Source organism: Protomyctophum parallelum (assembly GCF_964188405.1).
Source record: "Protomyctophum parallelum genome assembly, chromosome: 13".
NCBI classification, from domain to species: Eukaryota; Metazoa; Chordata; class Actinopteri; order Myctophiformes; family Myctophidae; genus Protomyctophum; species Protomyctophum parallelum.
The window spans coordinates 46,696,006-46,713,834 of record NC_139708.1 but is presented as its reverse complement, the minus strand read 5'-3'; the positions used below and the strand labels follow the sequence as shown (position 1 = coordinate 46,713,834).

At 43.6% G+C, this 17,829-nt stretch overlaps 3 protein-coding genes across 3 annotated transcripts in view; 2 read left to right on the top strand and 1 right to left on the bottom strand.

Annotated features, from left to right (window-relative positions):
• Positions 1-17,829, bottom strand: part of LOC310869848 (histone H1-like) — a gene marked incomplete at both ends in the record, with an annotated part of 720,118 nt that overhangs the window by 613,253 nt on the left and 89,036 nt on the right. The window lies entirely within an intron of this gene.
• nol12 (nucleolar protein 12) lies at positions 1,577-8,483 on the top strand. The gene is made up of 6 exons (XM_083780808.1): positions 1,577-1,732; positions 3,940-4,045; positions 4,300-4,348; positions 4,482-4,633; positions 5,153-5,253; positions 7,394-8,483. Exons 1-6 carry the CDS (start codon positions 1,593-1,595, stop codon positions 7,602-7,604), a joined length of 759 nt encoding a protein of 252 aa, XP_083636934.1. The 5' UTR covers positions 1,577-1,592; the 3' UTR covers positions 7,605-8,483.
• On the top strand, positions 10,959-13,421 carry LOC310869579 (uncharacterized protein; the record flags this gene model as incomplete). Its single annotated transcript, XM_083780391.1, has 2 exons — positions 10,959-11,307; positions 13,266-13,421. The coding sequence occupies exons 1-2, from the start codon at positions 10,996-10,998 to the stop codon at positions 13,419-13,421; spliced, it is 468 nt and encodes a 155-aa protein (XP_083636517.1). The 5' UTR covers positions 10,959-10,995.

Sequence of the window (17,829 nt, the reverse complement as noted above, 5' to 3'; positions counted from 1 at the left end):
CCCGAGCCGACCTAGTGCTGATATCAGATAGATGTGGTAGACTAGCCATCAGCAAGGCAGATGCTGATATCAGATAGATGTGGTAGACTAGCCATCAGCAAGGCAGATGGCTTCTTGGTTAGAGTGGGTGACAATATTATCACACGAAAAGATCAAATTACCTACCTAGGTTCCATCCTGGAGGCCAATCTTTCCGGTGATAAAATGGCCACCAACGTAATCAAAAAAGTCAATCAAAGAACAAGATTCCTTTACAGGATCTCCTCACTGGTCAGCAAAAACACCTTGAAGACCTTAACAGGAGCCCTCGTACAAGGTTTCTTTGACTATGCATCCACCTCTTGGTACCACAGCACCTCAAAGGCCCTTAAAACAAGGCTCCAGACCTCTCAAAACAAACTGGTCAGGCTCCTACTTGGCCTCACCCCCCGAACCCACCTCACCCCTGCCCACTTTGACAGGCTGGGATGGCTTAGGGTCGACGACAGAGTACAGCATCTTGCAATGGGTCTGGTCCACAAGATTCGATACACCACCAAGATACCCATGTACCTGTCTAAATACTTCCTTAATGTAAACGAAGTCCACACCCACAACACCAGAGGGAGTGCAACAAACCATGTACAACCCAGATTCGGCACAAACAAGGGACTAAATTCTTTTCGCTCCTATGCCACCAAAATGTGGAACGCCCTACCAACAGTCATTAAGACATGTGAATCCCTTGACTCCTTCAAAACCGCTCTCAAAGGGCACCTACGGATGGCTGCATTTCGAAACTGGCCTCTGTAAAATCTGAATCCCCCCACCCCCCCCCCCCCCATTTTCCCTCACTGTATATTGTATCTTTTCCCTTTTTTGCTTCCCATATGATGAATTCCTGTTCTGTTCTTTACCTACAGAGAAATGTCTATTTGTATGTCTCTAAATGTTTGTATGTCTTTATATGTTTTGATGAATTGAACAATGTGGACCCTGTTGTAAACAAGTGTAATGCTTAATTGGGTCGTCCACTCACAGTTGACAGTCTTTGTATTGAGTTTGTGCTTAAAATGTACTGTAAATTCTACAAACTGTTAATAAAGATTTCAATCAATCAATCAATATATGGATAGATCTAATTGGCTTAGTCATCGTGACAGGTATAGTCGGAGAATATATAACAAGGGTCGGCTTCAGGGAGAAGGCAGAAGTCAAAGCATCCTGGTTTAAGTTCTAATTGGACAACACTGTGGCGGGTCCTCCTTAACCTACGTAATCAGCAATAGAGCCTTGAGCTATTTTATAATTAGCTTGAATTCATGATATCACTGGTTTCACGGGTTTCTGAACTGCCCACAGCCCTCCTATCATGAGACACAGACTGAGTAGGAAAAGAATTGTACCATTTTATCATGATTATTATAGTGAGGACCTATTATATGAAGATAGGTTGAAAAGTGGTGAAGTGGTCCTTTAACCTGGCCATAGGATCCGGACCGGACTGAGGGAAAGGTGCGTTTGTTTCAAGTCGGACATAATTGTCGGACGCACATGCACTGAACCGGAAGAAGACACAACGATTAACACTACACACAAACACACGTGTAAACATGAAGAACAACATGAAGACTAAGAGCACGAAAACGTCCGGCTACAATGCTGCCAAAAATAGCAAATTCAAGGGTTCCAAGCCCGGATTTAAGAAAAGAGACCAGAAATTACTCGTTACATTTGACGATGCAGATCGACAGTAAGTCATTGATCTTGTTTGTGCCTTTATAGCCAGTGGCAGCTAACTGGTGTATTTGTTTTGAATATGAATCAATGTTTGATTTAAATGATTGATTGAAGATGTTAACACACAGCGGTACGATTATACAATAATACCAAAAGGATAACACAAAAAGCCCCGAGGGCTTGTTTCCATTGTCGTCCTGTGTATTCAATCCATTAAGACATTTAAAGACACAATAAAGATGCAAGAAATGAGCAACAAAGGTATATATGTGTACGTAGGGTCCCGAGAGGGGCTAATATGTGTATATAAATCACCTGTTAGAAAATGGAAAATTGCATATGCAGCATTAAAGGTGCTCTTTGGTGGCATGTGATATTTTCTCCTGTAAAACCGAAATAAAAAGTTTAAGTTAAGTACTTTTTAAACTGTTTAAATTTGTGTGCTGATGTCTAGACAAGTGTTAATATACGAATACATTTGTAATTTATATTAATTTGAAGCCATTCTGAAAGAATATTGGTGAGAACGGGTTTTGATTGATTGATTGAAATATTCATTAACAGTTTGCAGAATTACAGTACATTTCAAGCACAAACTCAACTGTTAACTGTGAGTGGACGACCCAATTAAGGATTACACTTGTTTACAAGAGGGTCCACCATGTTCAATTCATCAAAACATTTAGAGACGTACAAATAGACACTTCTATATAGACAAAGAACAGAACAGGAACATAAAAGGGAAAAGAAACATATACAGTGGGAATACTTATGGTTAGCTTTTTGTGGCAATCCTAAATATTGACGTACGTGGCTTAAAGCATTCTATGCTAGTGGCTCTCAGAATTGTTCATGTCAGGGTCGTTCAGGGCCCCCCAAGCCCAAATGAATGTACCATCTGAAAATGGTAACACATTTAGCTGAGGAGAGGACCCCCTTGAACCACCTCAAGGACTCCTAGCTGGGGGTCCACGGCCGCCGAACCCCACCTTTGAGAACTTATACTGTTCAAATCAACCACTTGTTATGGAGGTGATGTGTAATGCAGGGGTTCCCAAAGTGGGGTTCCAGGGGGACCCCAGCTAAATGATAGTTTGGAAATGGACCATGATTAGGGGTCTGTAACTGTACAAATGGAACTAAATGGACCCTACACTCTAACGGGTCCATTTGGTTCCATTTGTACACTCTCTCAGAGTTAAATTAACATTGTTTATTAATTTAAATTAGGGCTCCCAGAGATATAAATGGGTGTCCGGGGGGCGAGTTTTCTTTCCCTAGGATGGCTGCGGATTTCGAGGAATTTTGGAGCGCTGATTGGTTGTCAGTGGAGTAGGAAGCGCTGGGCTGTGTTTTGGACCGCACACATGTGTTTATGCCTACTAGTACTCTATGACAATCTCTAACTCTAACCTAAACATAACCGCAAGCAGGGGAGCAACGCATCCCTCACCAACCTTAATCCAGTCTTTTTAATGCATCCCTCACCAACCTTAATCCAGTCTTTTTAATGCATCCCTCACCAACCTTAATCCAGTCTTTTTAATGCACCCCTCACCAACCTTAATCCAAAAACTATTAAAAAGTGCGGGTGGTCGCGGGTGGCGCTTTCCTTGACTACTATAGTAGCCGGCGTGGTAAAACGAGCGCTCCTTTCCTGAGCTATCCTAGGAGGAGGGGGGGGGGTGTTGTCCTTTAAATTAAGCGGGTTGAGAATCACTGCTAGAGCCGTAGAAATCTTCTCTTATGGGGGTCCTTGGCATATCTTTTCAAATGGACGTCCGCAGGCTAATTAGTGTCAATTTGGGGGTCCGACTCCTTGACATGAAAAGGTTTGGGAACCACTGGTGTAATGTAAACTGTAGTAAGGCCACACAGGCACACAAGTTCATTGTTCTACCTGGTCCCATCTGTGAGTTGATTGTGCTGTGATCGGCTGTGGCTCAGGAGGTAGAGCAGGTCGTCCAATGATCCCTGGGTCGGTGGTTCGAATCCCGGCTCCTCCTCCTCCTGTCCACATGTCTTGGGCAAGACCATGAACCCCACCTTACCTCCATTGGTTGCCACCATTGGTGTGTGAATGTGGGAAGTGAGGACGCTGGCGTTGACTGTTGGCCGCTTCACCTCCCAATGTATGAATGAATGAATGAACCATTGTAATGTGCAAAAAAGTCAAAATAAAAATGCAATTCATTGTTCCACCTGGTCTTGTCTGTGAAGGGAATACCTCACAGGCTTCCACAAGAGAAAGGTGGAGAGGAAGAAGGCAGCGGTGGCAGACATACAGAAGAAGATCAAGGAAGAGCAGAAGAAAGTCAAGGAAGAGGTGATTTTATTAATTAATTTACTAATTGGATGAAATTGGTAACACGACACCTGAAAATGTATTCTGTGTTTTATTTAATAGCTGTAAGGACAGGTAGACCTCGACTGAACAAACACTATTGTAATGATTAGTATTACAATAATATAGAACTATTTTGAACCACAGATTCCCTACATCGTAGCTTTGAGAGAGAGAAGGGACGGAGACTGTAGACATAAGGAGTGACCAAATGACATGTTTCTGTCTCATTTCAGAGACACAGAACATACATGGACATGCTCAAGGAAAGAACAGAGGCCCTCAGTGAGTGAAGACGTTTTTCAGAAAACATTTAGTTCATTTAAAACATTGTTGCTATAGCATGGATTTCAGCACAGACTCCATCTCTGAGTCTCTCTATCTAACACTTCCCCCCCCCCCCCCCCCCATGCATCAGAGGAGGATAGAGATGATTTGGAGGAGGCGATAACAGCCACAACAGAATCTATCCAGTATGACCATCCCAACCACACCGTCACTGTGACGACCATCAATGACCTGGACCTCACAGGGCCCGGCAGCCTGTTTCCTGGCCCAGCAGCTAATCAGGTAACGTGTGCGGCTGTGCGCCCCTCCCATAAATGGTTAATCGTTGGTAGATTATAGTGGAGATTTATCCGTTTTTGTATTGTCTTTCGATGTGACGTAGTAGTTGACATGAGATAATCTACAAGCTCATAGCGCGGCACTCTATGAGCTTGTAGTTCTGTTATATTTTGAAAAATCGTGAAAATGTGGCACAAATCTTTGAATATATATATTCTTTCAGAGGGAACGGTTTTGACTCATATCTTTGCTTCTGGGGAGGTCCCTGGAACAACATATTTTCAGATGGGGTGGTCGGCGGCCAATTACAGATAATCTTCGGGGTCCTTGACATGAAAATGTTTGAGAACGACTGACATACTGTAGAAACATGGGGTTCTTCAGAAAACTGTCAGGATTTTAGAAGACATTTGTAGAATCGAGCTCAGGTCTAAATGGGTTAACACTCCAGATATGACATTGTATGTACTGTAAATGTATTCACAGCAGTATAATGACGGTGTCACCTGTTGCATTATTCAGGTTCATGGAGAAAACGACGGTGAAAAGAAGGAGGGAGAAGAGGGGCAGGAGAGAATGGTCGCAATGCCAAAAAAAGCCAATACCCCCTTCCTCAACAAAAAGTAATTATCCCCACACACACACACAGTCACACACACACACACACACACACACACACACACACACTGAACCCATTCTGACCTGAGATCAGATTCTAAAAATGCCTGTTTGAAAATGACAGTTTTCTGAAAAAGCTATGTTTCTATGTCAGTCGTTCTTCGATTTTTCTAGTATAATAATATAATAATAATAATAATAGTGGATGCGCAAACTTTGGAAAACTCTACAACAAGTGCTTCAGATACAGATCACGGGTACAGAAAGCATCGCCTTCTCCATATATGGCGGGCGACTGCCAATTATTGCAGACACTGAACAGAATTTTGCAGATGCCTTATAGCTCTGGGCTTGGGCATGCCTGCAATCTGCAGGCCCCTCTCCACTGATTTATGGACATTGCCGAGGCTTCCAAATATGAACAGTTTACATTTTTAGCCCACACACACACACACACACACACACACACACACACACACACACACACATCCTTCAGTAAGTTACTATTACTGCTGTCACGCACCATATTTGAAATATTTCTTTGTATATATTTACATATATATTAAATATTTCTATGATACACAGTGGACTAAAGCCAGAGTTATGCTTTAGTTGCACGTGGTTGTGCAACAAACAAAAAGCTGACCTACAAGCTCTTTCAGCTATTTTCAGTTTACAACACCTACATACAGTACCTACATACAGTACAATGTATGTAGGTGTATGTACAATGTATGTACACCTACATGCAGCCCATCTCCACATCATGGCTGTCGCTAACAGTGTTGTTTTTGCCTTTTTGGCAGCAAATTTAGATTTTAGTCATAGACTCTTGAATAGTTTTAGTCACCTGGAATGGTTTAGTGTTAAGTCTACTTTTACTCGACTAAATGTCATAAGATTTTAGTCGACTAAATCTACAGTTGATTTAGTCGACTAAAGTGTATTTTGGCGGTGCCTTGATGCTGTCGTAATGACTGATTTTACACTAATGACTGATTGGTTTCATGCTGAAAATAGCCGATCTAAAAGCTCACAACGCGTCGCAGCGTGACGCGTTGTGAATTTGTAGATCGTCTATTTTCAGCATCGGCTAATTTCAGCATGAAAAATTGCATACGCTATATAGACATATATTTCCTATATATCCACATATATGCACATATAGTATAAATTATTAACCTGAATATTGCATATAGAGTATATTAATGCAGCATAGGCTATATTCTGCATATAGTTGCCATATATTGGCATATGTTAATATATTTAACCCATTTTGGGCGAGAACCCCTTTTGCTGTAGGTTATTCTTTAGCTATTGAAAAATAGCAGATCTACAAGCTCATAGCGTGCCACCGAGTAGGAATACAAGATAACGAGAAGACTCACCCCGTTTCTGTTTTCCTCCCAGAATCATCCCCAGTGAGGGGTGGGAGAGGCTGGACAGCAGACGGCTGGATTTTGAATTTCTCTAACTATAAACTTTCATGACAGCAGAACAGCCTAAGTACAAATATAATTTATGAAAAGCTACTACAGTGAAGTCTGTTCACAGAAGTTGTTGTAGGATATATGTGGGGATTATCTGACGAGGTACCATTTGAGGGGGCAAAACCTTACATATACTAAATAATACTAAATTGTTTATAGGGTCAATATAAGTAATATAATATAGCCTTTCCACAGGAGTATATTTTTATATTTTTCCAAAAAGACTACAAACAGCCAATAGCATATTACAAAGTTATCCCCCTCACTGGGGAAATTCCGGGAGGAAAAACGGGCACGCACCGGGGTGAGTCTTCTTGTTACCCCGAGTGGCGTGCTACGAGCTTGTAGGTCTGCTATTTTTGAAAAATCGAAGAACCACTGACATAGAAACATAGCTTTTTCAGAAAACTGTCAGGATGTAGAGGACATTTTTAGAATCTGATCTCAGGTCAAAATAAAACCATAGCACCACCATTAGCCTTTTCATGTCACACGCACCCACTAGAAGGTGCTTGGGAACCCCTGGTCTACGAAATCAACACTGCTAAGCAATACTTTGGGCCGCCGTTTCCTGCCTTTCTATTAGTGTTCCTTTCCGTCCTCCTCCTCAGTGTTGTTGTGGTTTCCCCCCCCCCCCCCCTCCTCATCCCGTTAGGATCCGCGACCTGTCGGCCACGCTCAGCAATCACACCAAGTCCAAGAAGAGGAAAGGGAAGCAAACGCAGGCGAGCAAACGTGCAGAACAACAACGCGGTACGACCGCGGACAAGAAGCACGGCCCCGGCGAGCACGCCAAGACCCGGCCCGGGAGGACCACCATGAAGGAGAGGCGTCGACGGAAGGGCAACAGAAGATACCAAGACTGAGAGTTATTGGGGGCGGAGGTTTAATAACCCTATTGGGGCGGAGGTTTAACCCTATTGATTTAGACCTGAGGACCATTCTACAGGGCGGAGGTTTAACCCTATTGATTTAGACCGGAGGACCATTCTACAAATGCCTTCTAAAATCCTGACAGTTTTCTGAAAAACCCTATGTTTCTATATTTCTATGACCCCCAAAAATGTATGTAATTGGCTGCCGACCCCCATCTGAAAATGTGGTGTTCCAGGGACCCAGAAGCAAAGATTTGAGTTAAATGCTTGAGCTTGTAGATCTGCTATTTTTTCAATAGCTAAAGTATAACATAATGCTTAAAGCACCAAAAGGGGTTCCCGTACAGAATGGATTTACCCTATTTAGAGACCCGAGTCCAGATTATCGGTGGTGCTCAAAGTAAACCTTTTCATGTCAACAAACAACCCAACAGAATTATCTGTATTTGGCCGTGGACCCCCATCTGAAAGGAAGGAAATATGAGTTTTAAAAACGTTGGCTGTGAAAGAATATATACGTTTAAAAAATAAATAAAAAATAGCAGATCTACAAGCTGGAGAGTGGTTCAAAGCTAACGTGACACAGATGCGTCCTCAGGTCTAAATGGATGAACACATATAAAACTATAGAAATGTATTTTGTATTTAATTAAAAACGCGAGGAGACTTTTGGTCATAAATAATACCATGTGAGTAACCGTGATGGACCTCATAGGACCTGTGCTGCTACAAGCTGGGTCTCTGATGAGTCAAACTGTTGCTATGGATATATCCAGTATCTGATGAATGTAAAAGGAAACAAATAGAGAAAGTCGGGACATTAAAAGAAAAAAAGTCCCATTCAAACACTGCCCTCACTGCATCCACAGGACCCTGTCTGCTGCAGGCTTGGATATTGTCAAATATGTACCTTTTTTTTATGGTCTTTTCTTTTAAAACTATAAAACTAGTTTTTGTTAAATATATTTCTTGCCATGTATAAATAATGGTGCTTTCTGAGAATAAACTAAACCAAAAAAAAAAGGAAACATTCAATTCAAGTGCATTCTAGTCAAATGTTTATGCAAACAACGTGTTCTCTGTGGAAGCTAATCTATCTGCACTCTGTAGTCTGTAGCAGCCCTGTTGTGTATTTGAACACATGACACTCAACATCTTTGTTTAGAGCATCTGAAAATTAATGCTTGGGACTATTTCCACTCCAAAATGACCTGTATGTGAATAATAATAACCCATTCTGACCAGGCACCCATTTTGGTGTCGGCATCATGTTGTGCTTTAGCTATTGAAAAATAGCAGATCTACAAGCTCATATCGCGCCACCGAGTGGCGCGATACGAGCTTGTAGGTCTGCTATTTTTTGAAAAATCGAAGAACGACTGACATTTTTAGAATCTGATCTCGGGTCAGAATGGGTTAATCAGACCAGTGTGTGTCCAGTGGAAAACTCGTATGAATCTGATCTCAGGTCAGAATGGGATAATAAGCTCTTAGGGACTATACTACCCTTTCCATTTGTGACATGTCATCAGGAAGTTGCTGCATTGTAATCCTTTATCGTTGAAAATGTTACATCAGTGTTTTTGGCAGCAAATTTCTGTTTTAGTCATAGTCTCTTGAAACGTTTTAATTTAGTTTTAGTCACATTTTAGGCACTCGGAATGTTTTAGTTTTAGTCGACTAATTATCATAATATTTGAGTCGACTAAATCTACAGGTGATTTGTCGACTAATATGCATTTTGGCGGGCCTTGATGCTGATGTTATACTTGCTGAAAATAGCATATCTACAAGCTTGTAGATCTGCTATTTTCAGCATGCAACCAAGTGACTTATACTGGATATGTTGTCCACTAGTCCCTTCCTAACATTTTAGTCTAGTTTCTATCTGTTGACGAAATTGTCAATACATTTAGCTTTAGTTTTAGTCTTAATAGCTTCGTTTTCATTTAGTTTCCATTTAGTTTTCGTCGTCGACGAATATCTTTCATCTTGATCTTTAGTCGACAAAAACAACACTGTTACATCATGTACAGTAGGTTTTAATGTACGTTAAGCCCATACCACACTAGTGTTTATTTATTTACGCTGCACCTGAGCCAGTGCGTGCCAGCTGTCACCAGCACCAGAGTTTAATTTCGCTTTCTAAAGCCCATGATATTTAATACTGACCCCCTCAATGGAGGAACCGTGCCGAGCCACCGGCTCCATTTTGGCTCCAGGCCTGTGCTAGGGTCTCGGACCTGCTGCGGTGTTAACCGAGAGCCATCATGGCCGCCGCGTGCGCTTCAGTTTCACCCCATTGTCCAAAAAGGTAGCCAATGGGATCTAATGTGGGAGTTTGGCAGCCCAGAGGGGCATTATGGTGAGCATGGCGACAAGGCAATGTGCCTGCTGGGGGTCCTGACCTGTGGAGGGCTCATCCTGGGGCGTCCTTCTAAATGCCATATTTCCAGTTCAGCTTCAGCTGATAACAGGAGACATTTCTGTCAGGTAATGTTCATCACATTTTTTACTTCATGTCACTTTTAAAGTCTTTACAGATCAAAACAATCCTTCAAGTGATACTGCTATTATTGCCCTATAATGTGCTGTCATTTTTGTGCATTTTAGTTTTATTCAGGTGTTTGTGCTGAAGACGGTTTGAAGTGTGTGTGTGTGTGTGCTGTTTATTAATACTGTTGGTACCTTGCGGTTAGTTAGTAGTAATGCTATTCTGTGGGGAGCTTTGATAGCGCTCTGACTGGATTATATTTCACTGTCCTCTTGTGAACAACATCAACATCATGAAATATAACAGATCCACTCCATCAGTCATCCGACTTTGCTCACTGCCCACACCTATCTCTGGACTGGCACTGTTCTAGTTTTAGTATTTTTTCTAGTGTCAGTTTTCCCTCATATTTCTTCCCCTGGTCTGTGTGTCATCGGTGTGTAAATTTGGCAAATTCTTCTGCTGTATGTTTGTCCACTTTTTAAGTGGTGCCACACACTCCACTAGTGTTTCTACGGCCTGACCATGCATGTTGCGTTGTCACCTGGGGGTGAAAGTTATGTTAAACTGTGAGTTGTGTATTTGCACTGTTCCAACCCTTTATCTGCCTCCCTTCCTGGGCTGTGTCGTGTATTTTCACACAACTTAACCAACATTTCGTATCTGACAAACAGACACACAGCACCAATATGTCGTATATTAGAAATACAACAAACAGACTAAACTACCGGTAGAGAGAAGACTGGAGTTCTCTAAACTAAATAGCAAACTTCATGGTCACTTGTTTCCACACAGTGTTCTGTTTGGGATGCGATGAGGGTGCGAGTGGTGCCCCCTCCAGTCCAATGAGGGTGCGAGTAGTGCCCCCTCCTGTCCGGACGACGCGCCATGCCCCCTCCGGACGAAGAGCCCATGTGCCCCAAGTTCCAGCCCAACATCTTCGACCCCTCCCGCTGCCACGACTGCCTTCGGCAGAAGCACCTGCACTCGGGCGCAGCTGCCGCAGCGGAGGAGAGCACAGAGGCAGCAGCAGCGGCTAAACCACAGAGTCGCCCTGCTGCGACTAATTCAGGAACGGGTTCTGGGATCGGTAGTACTGGACATGGGATTGGGATTGGCCTACTGCCACACATTAAGGGAGCTCCATCACAACAAGCTGCAGTCCCGTCCAAGGCAGAGGAAAAGGACACCAGCAGCAAGGTAAGAGAAAACAGGGGAGATGGAGGAAATGGATTTGGAAAAAAGGGGGGCAGGCGAGATGAGAGAGAGAGTGATTTATGGACAGGAGGAGAAAACAGACAGACCGGTTGGATAAAAATTTAGTGATGAGATTAGCTGGGTTTTTACAGACAGGCGGGTGAATGAATCACTGGGGTCACACAGAAGACACTGAGGTCACACACACACACACACACACACACACACACACACACACACACACACACACACACACACACACACAAGACAACAAACAACCAGGAAGCTGATTGAATTAACTTATTTTCTTGGGAGATGCGTATGTGTATATACAGTACACACACACACACACACACACACACACACACACACAAAAGCGAGCACTCAACGATTACCTTGGAATAGTGCCTGAACGAGAATCCATGTGACCATTATTTGGGAAAGGCCAGGCCGTCATGTCTCTCTGTAGGTCAAGATCACATGAAGAGTGTGCATCGTCAGAAAGCACGTATATAGCTGTAAACACAGTTCATTAGATCGATTAGAGGGATGCAATGTTGCGTGCGAGTGTAATAAATTCAAGGAAAGGTCAGGGGGGTTGGGTATGGTGGACGCAGGCAGTGGCTTCCATTAGAAATTAATGAAGGAAGGATCATTTACTGGCCTTTTGGGAATCACTTGTAACGCTAGACATAGGAGCCGTGTACGGACAGGACGGACAGTTTTACAAGCAGCAGAAACAACTAGATAATTATTATTATATCTGGTTGTTGTTCATTCTACTGCCTTTACAGTTACAGTTGGATTGATTGCTCACGGGAAATAAAACGATGGTAGAGAAACGTCGGATCTTAAAGTGTGCCATATATCTGTACATATTGTTATCAGTGGAAATACACAGGAAAAACGGCCTTCAACACACTTATTGAACAAAAGCCAGAGACGGATATTTACTGATGCTAAAGTCAAAGATTAAACCAGCAGAAGACAATACATTTTAACCCATTTCGACCTGAGAACTGATCATACAAATGTCATGAAAAACCCATGTTTCTATGTCAGTGGTGCTCGACCTTTTTCATGTCAAGGACCCCCAGAATTATATGTACTGTAATTGGCCGCAGGACCCCCATCTCAAAATATGAAGAAGCAAATATTTTGAGTTAAAAAGTTAAAAAACGTTCATTGTGAAAGAATATATATTCAAAGATTTGCACACATTTTCACGATTTTTCTAAAAATTGCAGATCTACAAGCTCGTAGCTTGTATGTAAATCTGCATTTTTTCAACAGCTAAAGTTTAAAATAATGGTTAAAGTGGTTAAAAGCTATAAGGTGATGGATTAAGAGAAGGAATTACGTCCAGAGAGAGAGAGAGAGAGAGACATTAATGAATAATGAGGAGAGCCGTACAGTCCAGGGTTGAGTTACAGACGTGTAACCCTAATCGAGCAACAGACTGAACATGTGAGTGTACGTGGAGGAGAGGTCTTGTCTTAAGGGACAGACTCTCTATTCAACACATTTCTAACATGAAGATGCAGCTCCAGACAGACACATGCAGACAGACTTGGAATAATTAAGTATGTGCATTTTTCATTGTGTTTTTGAATCGCGCGGTCGGTCGGCGTTATCGTTTTTCTTTTGAGGTGCGATTGATTTGTGAATGATTTGTACACACATATACACGCTAGAGAAATCATTGTGTGATTTTGTATTCTGAATCGTGCCTGTTGTTTATTTTGGCAAAGTTATTTGGTGTAGATTCTGTCAAGGAGCTGAATTATGTAAAGATTATAATTAAATCATCACCCGGCGACATCATCCCACGTCGTCCTCCATAATGCATACCGCCAAAAACCACCAGAGAAGAAGAGGGATGTGTTGATTGATTGATGTGTGACGTTGCGATTGACCCCCCCCCCCCCCCTGTTTCCACCTGTGTGTCGTCGACCTATCAGGATGACTCTGACGGTGTGTCTGTGGTGAGCAGCTACTGTGATGTCAGGCGAGGTCGAGCGGGCTACGGGGAGAGCTCTGATCTGTGCATCCTGAGCCCCGGCTGTAATCTTTACCTCTGTGACCACGACGGCGACGACGATAGCACAGACAGGTAGGATCAATATGAGTTACTCCAAATATATATATGTATATATCATGATAATATCATTGACTATATAGAAGTGAAAGCAGTGTTGATTTTGTCGACTGATACTATAAGACGAAAGATGTTCATCGATCGACCACCTTTTTTCACTGACGAAAACTAAAATGGAAACTTAAAATGAAAACTAAGCTATGATGACTAAAACTAAGACTAAATATATTGACAATGTCGTCAACAAAAACAAACTAGACTAACATGTTAGGAAGGGACTAGTGGACAAGAGATCTAGTATAAGTCATTTTACACTACTACAAGTGTAAAATCAGTCATTACGACGGCATCAAATACATTTTTGTCCACTAAATCAACTGTGGATTCAGAATGATATTTAGTCGACAAAAACTAGACACCGAGACATTCCAGGTGACTAAATGGAAACCATTCAAGGGACTTTGACTAAAACTAAAATCTAGATTTGCTGCCAACATCCAACACTGTGTGAAAGTCTTTATTGGTGTTTTGCACAGATATGCTGAACGATCATCAATACAAGATAATAAGATATAAGAGCTGTCAGGTCTTATATCCGGGAGATTCCTGGGAGATTCCTCCCGACAGCGACGCGTTTTAGTGTATTTGTTATTTAGAATCATTAGTTATCTTATTCTGTCTATTTCTATCTGTCTCTTTCTTCTGCTCTCTGTTGCTCACCATCTCATTCATCTCTCTGCTGTGCTCATCATTCCTTTCGTTAGCAGATCTACAAGCCCGCGTTGTGGGCTTGTAGATCGGCTAAAATATGACAAAAAATGTTCGTCCACTACCTGATGACTAAAACTAAAGGCTCATACATAGTCTGGATTTATCTGTGGTGGGGTGACCACCGAACTACAACATGACGTCACGAGCCGCGGTGAAGAACAAACCACCGCCACCGCTCCAGCCCTTCTCTCTGTTTTTACTCACCACCGCTCAACGTTATTTCAGCTCCGGTGGTCAGCTCACCACCGGAGAGGTGGTCACCTCACCACCGGAGCGGTGGTCACCTCACCACCGGAGCGGTGGTCACCTCACCACCGAAAATACAGACTATGAATAGGCCTTCAGTCTATATAAATGTATTGACAGTTGACAACAATATAAACTACACTAAAATGTTAGGAAGCGACTAGTGGACAAGAGATCCAGTATGAGACCTTTTACACATAGGTTGCATGCTGAAAATAGTAGATCTACAAGCTCACAACGCGTTGCAGCGTGACGCGTTGTGACCTTGTAGATCTGCTATTTTCATCAAGTGTAACATCAGTCATTACGACGGCATCAAGGCCCGCCAAAATACATTTTAGACTAAAACTAGACTAACGCTAAAACATGCCGGGTGACTGAAACGTGACTAAAACTGAATGAAAACTATTCAAGAGACTATGGGCTCCATTTTCGTCACCGCTAAACCCCTTATCCCTAAACGTCTTTGCCTTTTTTACTATTTTCAAAGTATTTTGCAAAACATTTTTGAATAGTTCAACTAGCCAATCTACATTGACACGTTGTGAGCTTGTATAGACTGGCCATTTTAACTATTCAAAAATGTTTTGCAAAATAGTAAAAATAAAAAAAAGGCAAAGAAGTTTATGGATAAGGGGTTTAGCGGTGACGAAAATGGAGCCCAATAATGACTTAAAAACTTCAAAAATCTAAATTTGCTGTCAAAATCAACACGGCTATATATCTCCTCTTGGCGTATACAGCGGCCGTGACCAGAGCGACGGCCCAGAACTCTGTGGTTCTGTCAGCGCAGAGGAAGACGACTACCCACCGCCGCTCCGGCGCCACTCAACCCATCCCAGCATCATGACCCGGCTCGACCCTCCAGCCCATCGGCCCAACCCTCGAGTCTGGATGGAGGAGGCGCGGAGTAAGGACCGCTTCGGGAGGCATTCAGGTATACGGGGGAAATGGACCCGACACATTCATTCATTCATTCATTCATTCATTCGTTTATGGTTGGCTTATAGAAAAATGTATCACTATACATCTAGAGATGTTCCCCGAAACTGTATCGGTATCGGAAAAGCATAGGTATCGCGTATCGGCCTCTTTTTGGTCATATCGGGTCATATCGGTATCGGCGAATATGCCAGTCTAGCCACAGTCTAGACACAGGGGTAAGGGGTTGACACAGATAATGTACATGTAAAAAGAGATGAGAAGGGTAGGACAGCCAAGCCACTGGAAGGCTAAAAGTCACCTAGACAGATGTAAAGCAAAATGCATTAGAAACACAAGGATCACACAAAATAAGATCTGTCATCTGATGGATGGACCGTGCCATACATACAACATGCAGGCTATACCGCTGCACCGTTCTTGCTCAAATGTCAATCTCCATTTATTTATTTTTCCGCCACAAGAATTGAGATCCCGATTCTAATTTTTTTCCATGAAAATACTTAAACGACCTGGATTGGACAGCCGACTATAGTGCTGCACGATTCGTCACAAAATGAGATTGCATATAGGTGTCTAGAATCTAGATTGCCATCTTTTTTTTTCTTCGATTAATTGTGCAACACTTTACAATAAAGTGTAATAAAGTGATACGGTGGCACACTAAAGATAGACATGGTAGTAAGGAGAGAGAGAGAGAGAGAGAGAGAGAGAGAGAGAGAGAGAGAGAGCTGGGACTAGAACTGTAACAGAACTGGGATTGCATGCCTACAGTATGTTAGATAAATGAGGATTGCATGTTGGCAGACGGAGCTTCTAGTATGGTGATGGCCTATTGCACTTTACCAATCTGTATCCAGTTACTGCCACAGGTGTTCTTTACATGGCCATGCTGTCAGCTAACCTCTGTTTGATGTCACCAGCTGAGGAGGTGTCCCGAAGCAATTAACAGTAATACTATATAGTTGTACCGTACGTATGCCAGGAGCTCTGTTGTTGCTAGATGAACTTTGATGTGTGCACTTTGTATACAATGTATTATATGTCTCTCTCTCTCTCTCTCTCTCTCTCTCTCTCTACCTTTATTTCCCCCCTATCTCTGTCCCTGTTCTCTGTTTCTCTGTCAGGGTCAAGCGAAGAGCGAGGAAACCGTGAAAGTGGCTACTTCTCCGTCGGGAAGGCAGCCGGTGCCCGTTCGACCCGAGACCAGAGCCCGGTCACTGCTTTCCGCCATTACGAGAGAGGTCACCCCCTCTACAGCACGCGGAGCATCGAGCCCAAGGACATCATCCCATTTCGGACCCAGGGTTTGGGCGTGGCGTCTGAAAGACAGCCTCCAGAATTCCCGAATGAAGATCTGCCCGACGAAGTCCTTCCTCCCGACCCGTATGAGGTCGCCATTGAAGTCGAGGCTCAGGTGGGGCCTCGCTCCCCGAGTCCCACTCCCTTTAAGATCGCAGAGTCCCTGGCTGGCGGCCGGAGAGGCCGCGGCAACACTTCATATGGAAGAGGAAACCTCTCCTCAAACACATCGCCCCATCAGCAAACGGGGCGTTTCGATTCCTCGAGACAAGGGTCCGCCCTGCAGTCTCGCTCTTCTTCGCCCCCGCAGGGTAATGTGCCATTTCGCCGCAGCGAGTCCACCGTGTCCCTCAACAACAGGCGCAACTTCGACGGTGGCGGGAGGTCTCAGGGAGCCGGAAGTCTCTCGCAGAGACTCGGGCGCGGCGTTGAGTCTGAGATGCTGCCTAGGAACTTCAAATCCATTTCGGATTTGAGTAGTTCCTTGCAGGTGAACGGGTCGTTGACTGGCCGCGGTGGACACAGGAGAAGCTCGTCTCCTCCAAAGAGGGACTGTAACTCCACAGGCCAAACCTCTCTCCGTAAAGCCGAGTCCAGGAGCAGTTTGTTAAACGGACGAGGAAGAGATAGTCGTCCCTCGTCCCCTCCTCCAAGGAGTAGTTTGTTAAACGGACGAGGGAGAGACATGACGAGCTCCTCTCCTCCAAGGAGAGACTACAACTCCACTGGCCAAACTTCTCTCCGTAAAGCCGAGTCCAGCAGCAGTTTGTTAAGTGGACGAGGGAGAGACAGTCGTCCCTCGTCCCCTCCTCCTAGGAGGACTCATGAACCCCAGAACTCCACCTCCCCTAGGAGAACTTACAACTCGCCCAGCCAATCTGTACTTCGCAAATCGGAATCGTCACCTTTCCTGAACGGTCGCGGTCACCATGGACGTTGTGGCTCACCCATACGAGAGGGTTATGATATTGAGAGCCAGGCTAAAATGCGTAATCCGGAGCTCTGGAATGCCACGAATGACCAAGAGCCCGAGATGCCCGTCTCGTCTCCCGCCAGACGGGATTACAATGCAACAAGCCAAATCGCGGTGCGCAAGACTCAGTCGAGCGGCTATGGTGGCAGTCGAGGCTGTGACAGTCGTGCCTCCTCCCCTGGAAGGAGAAGCA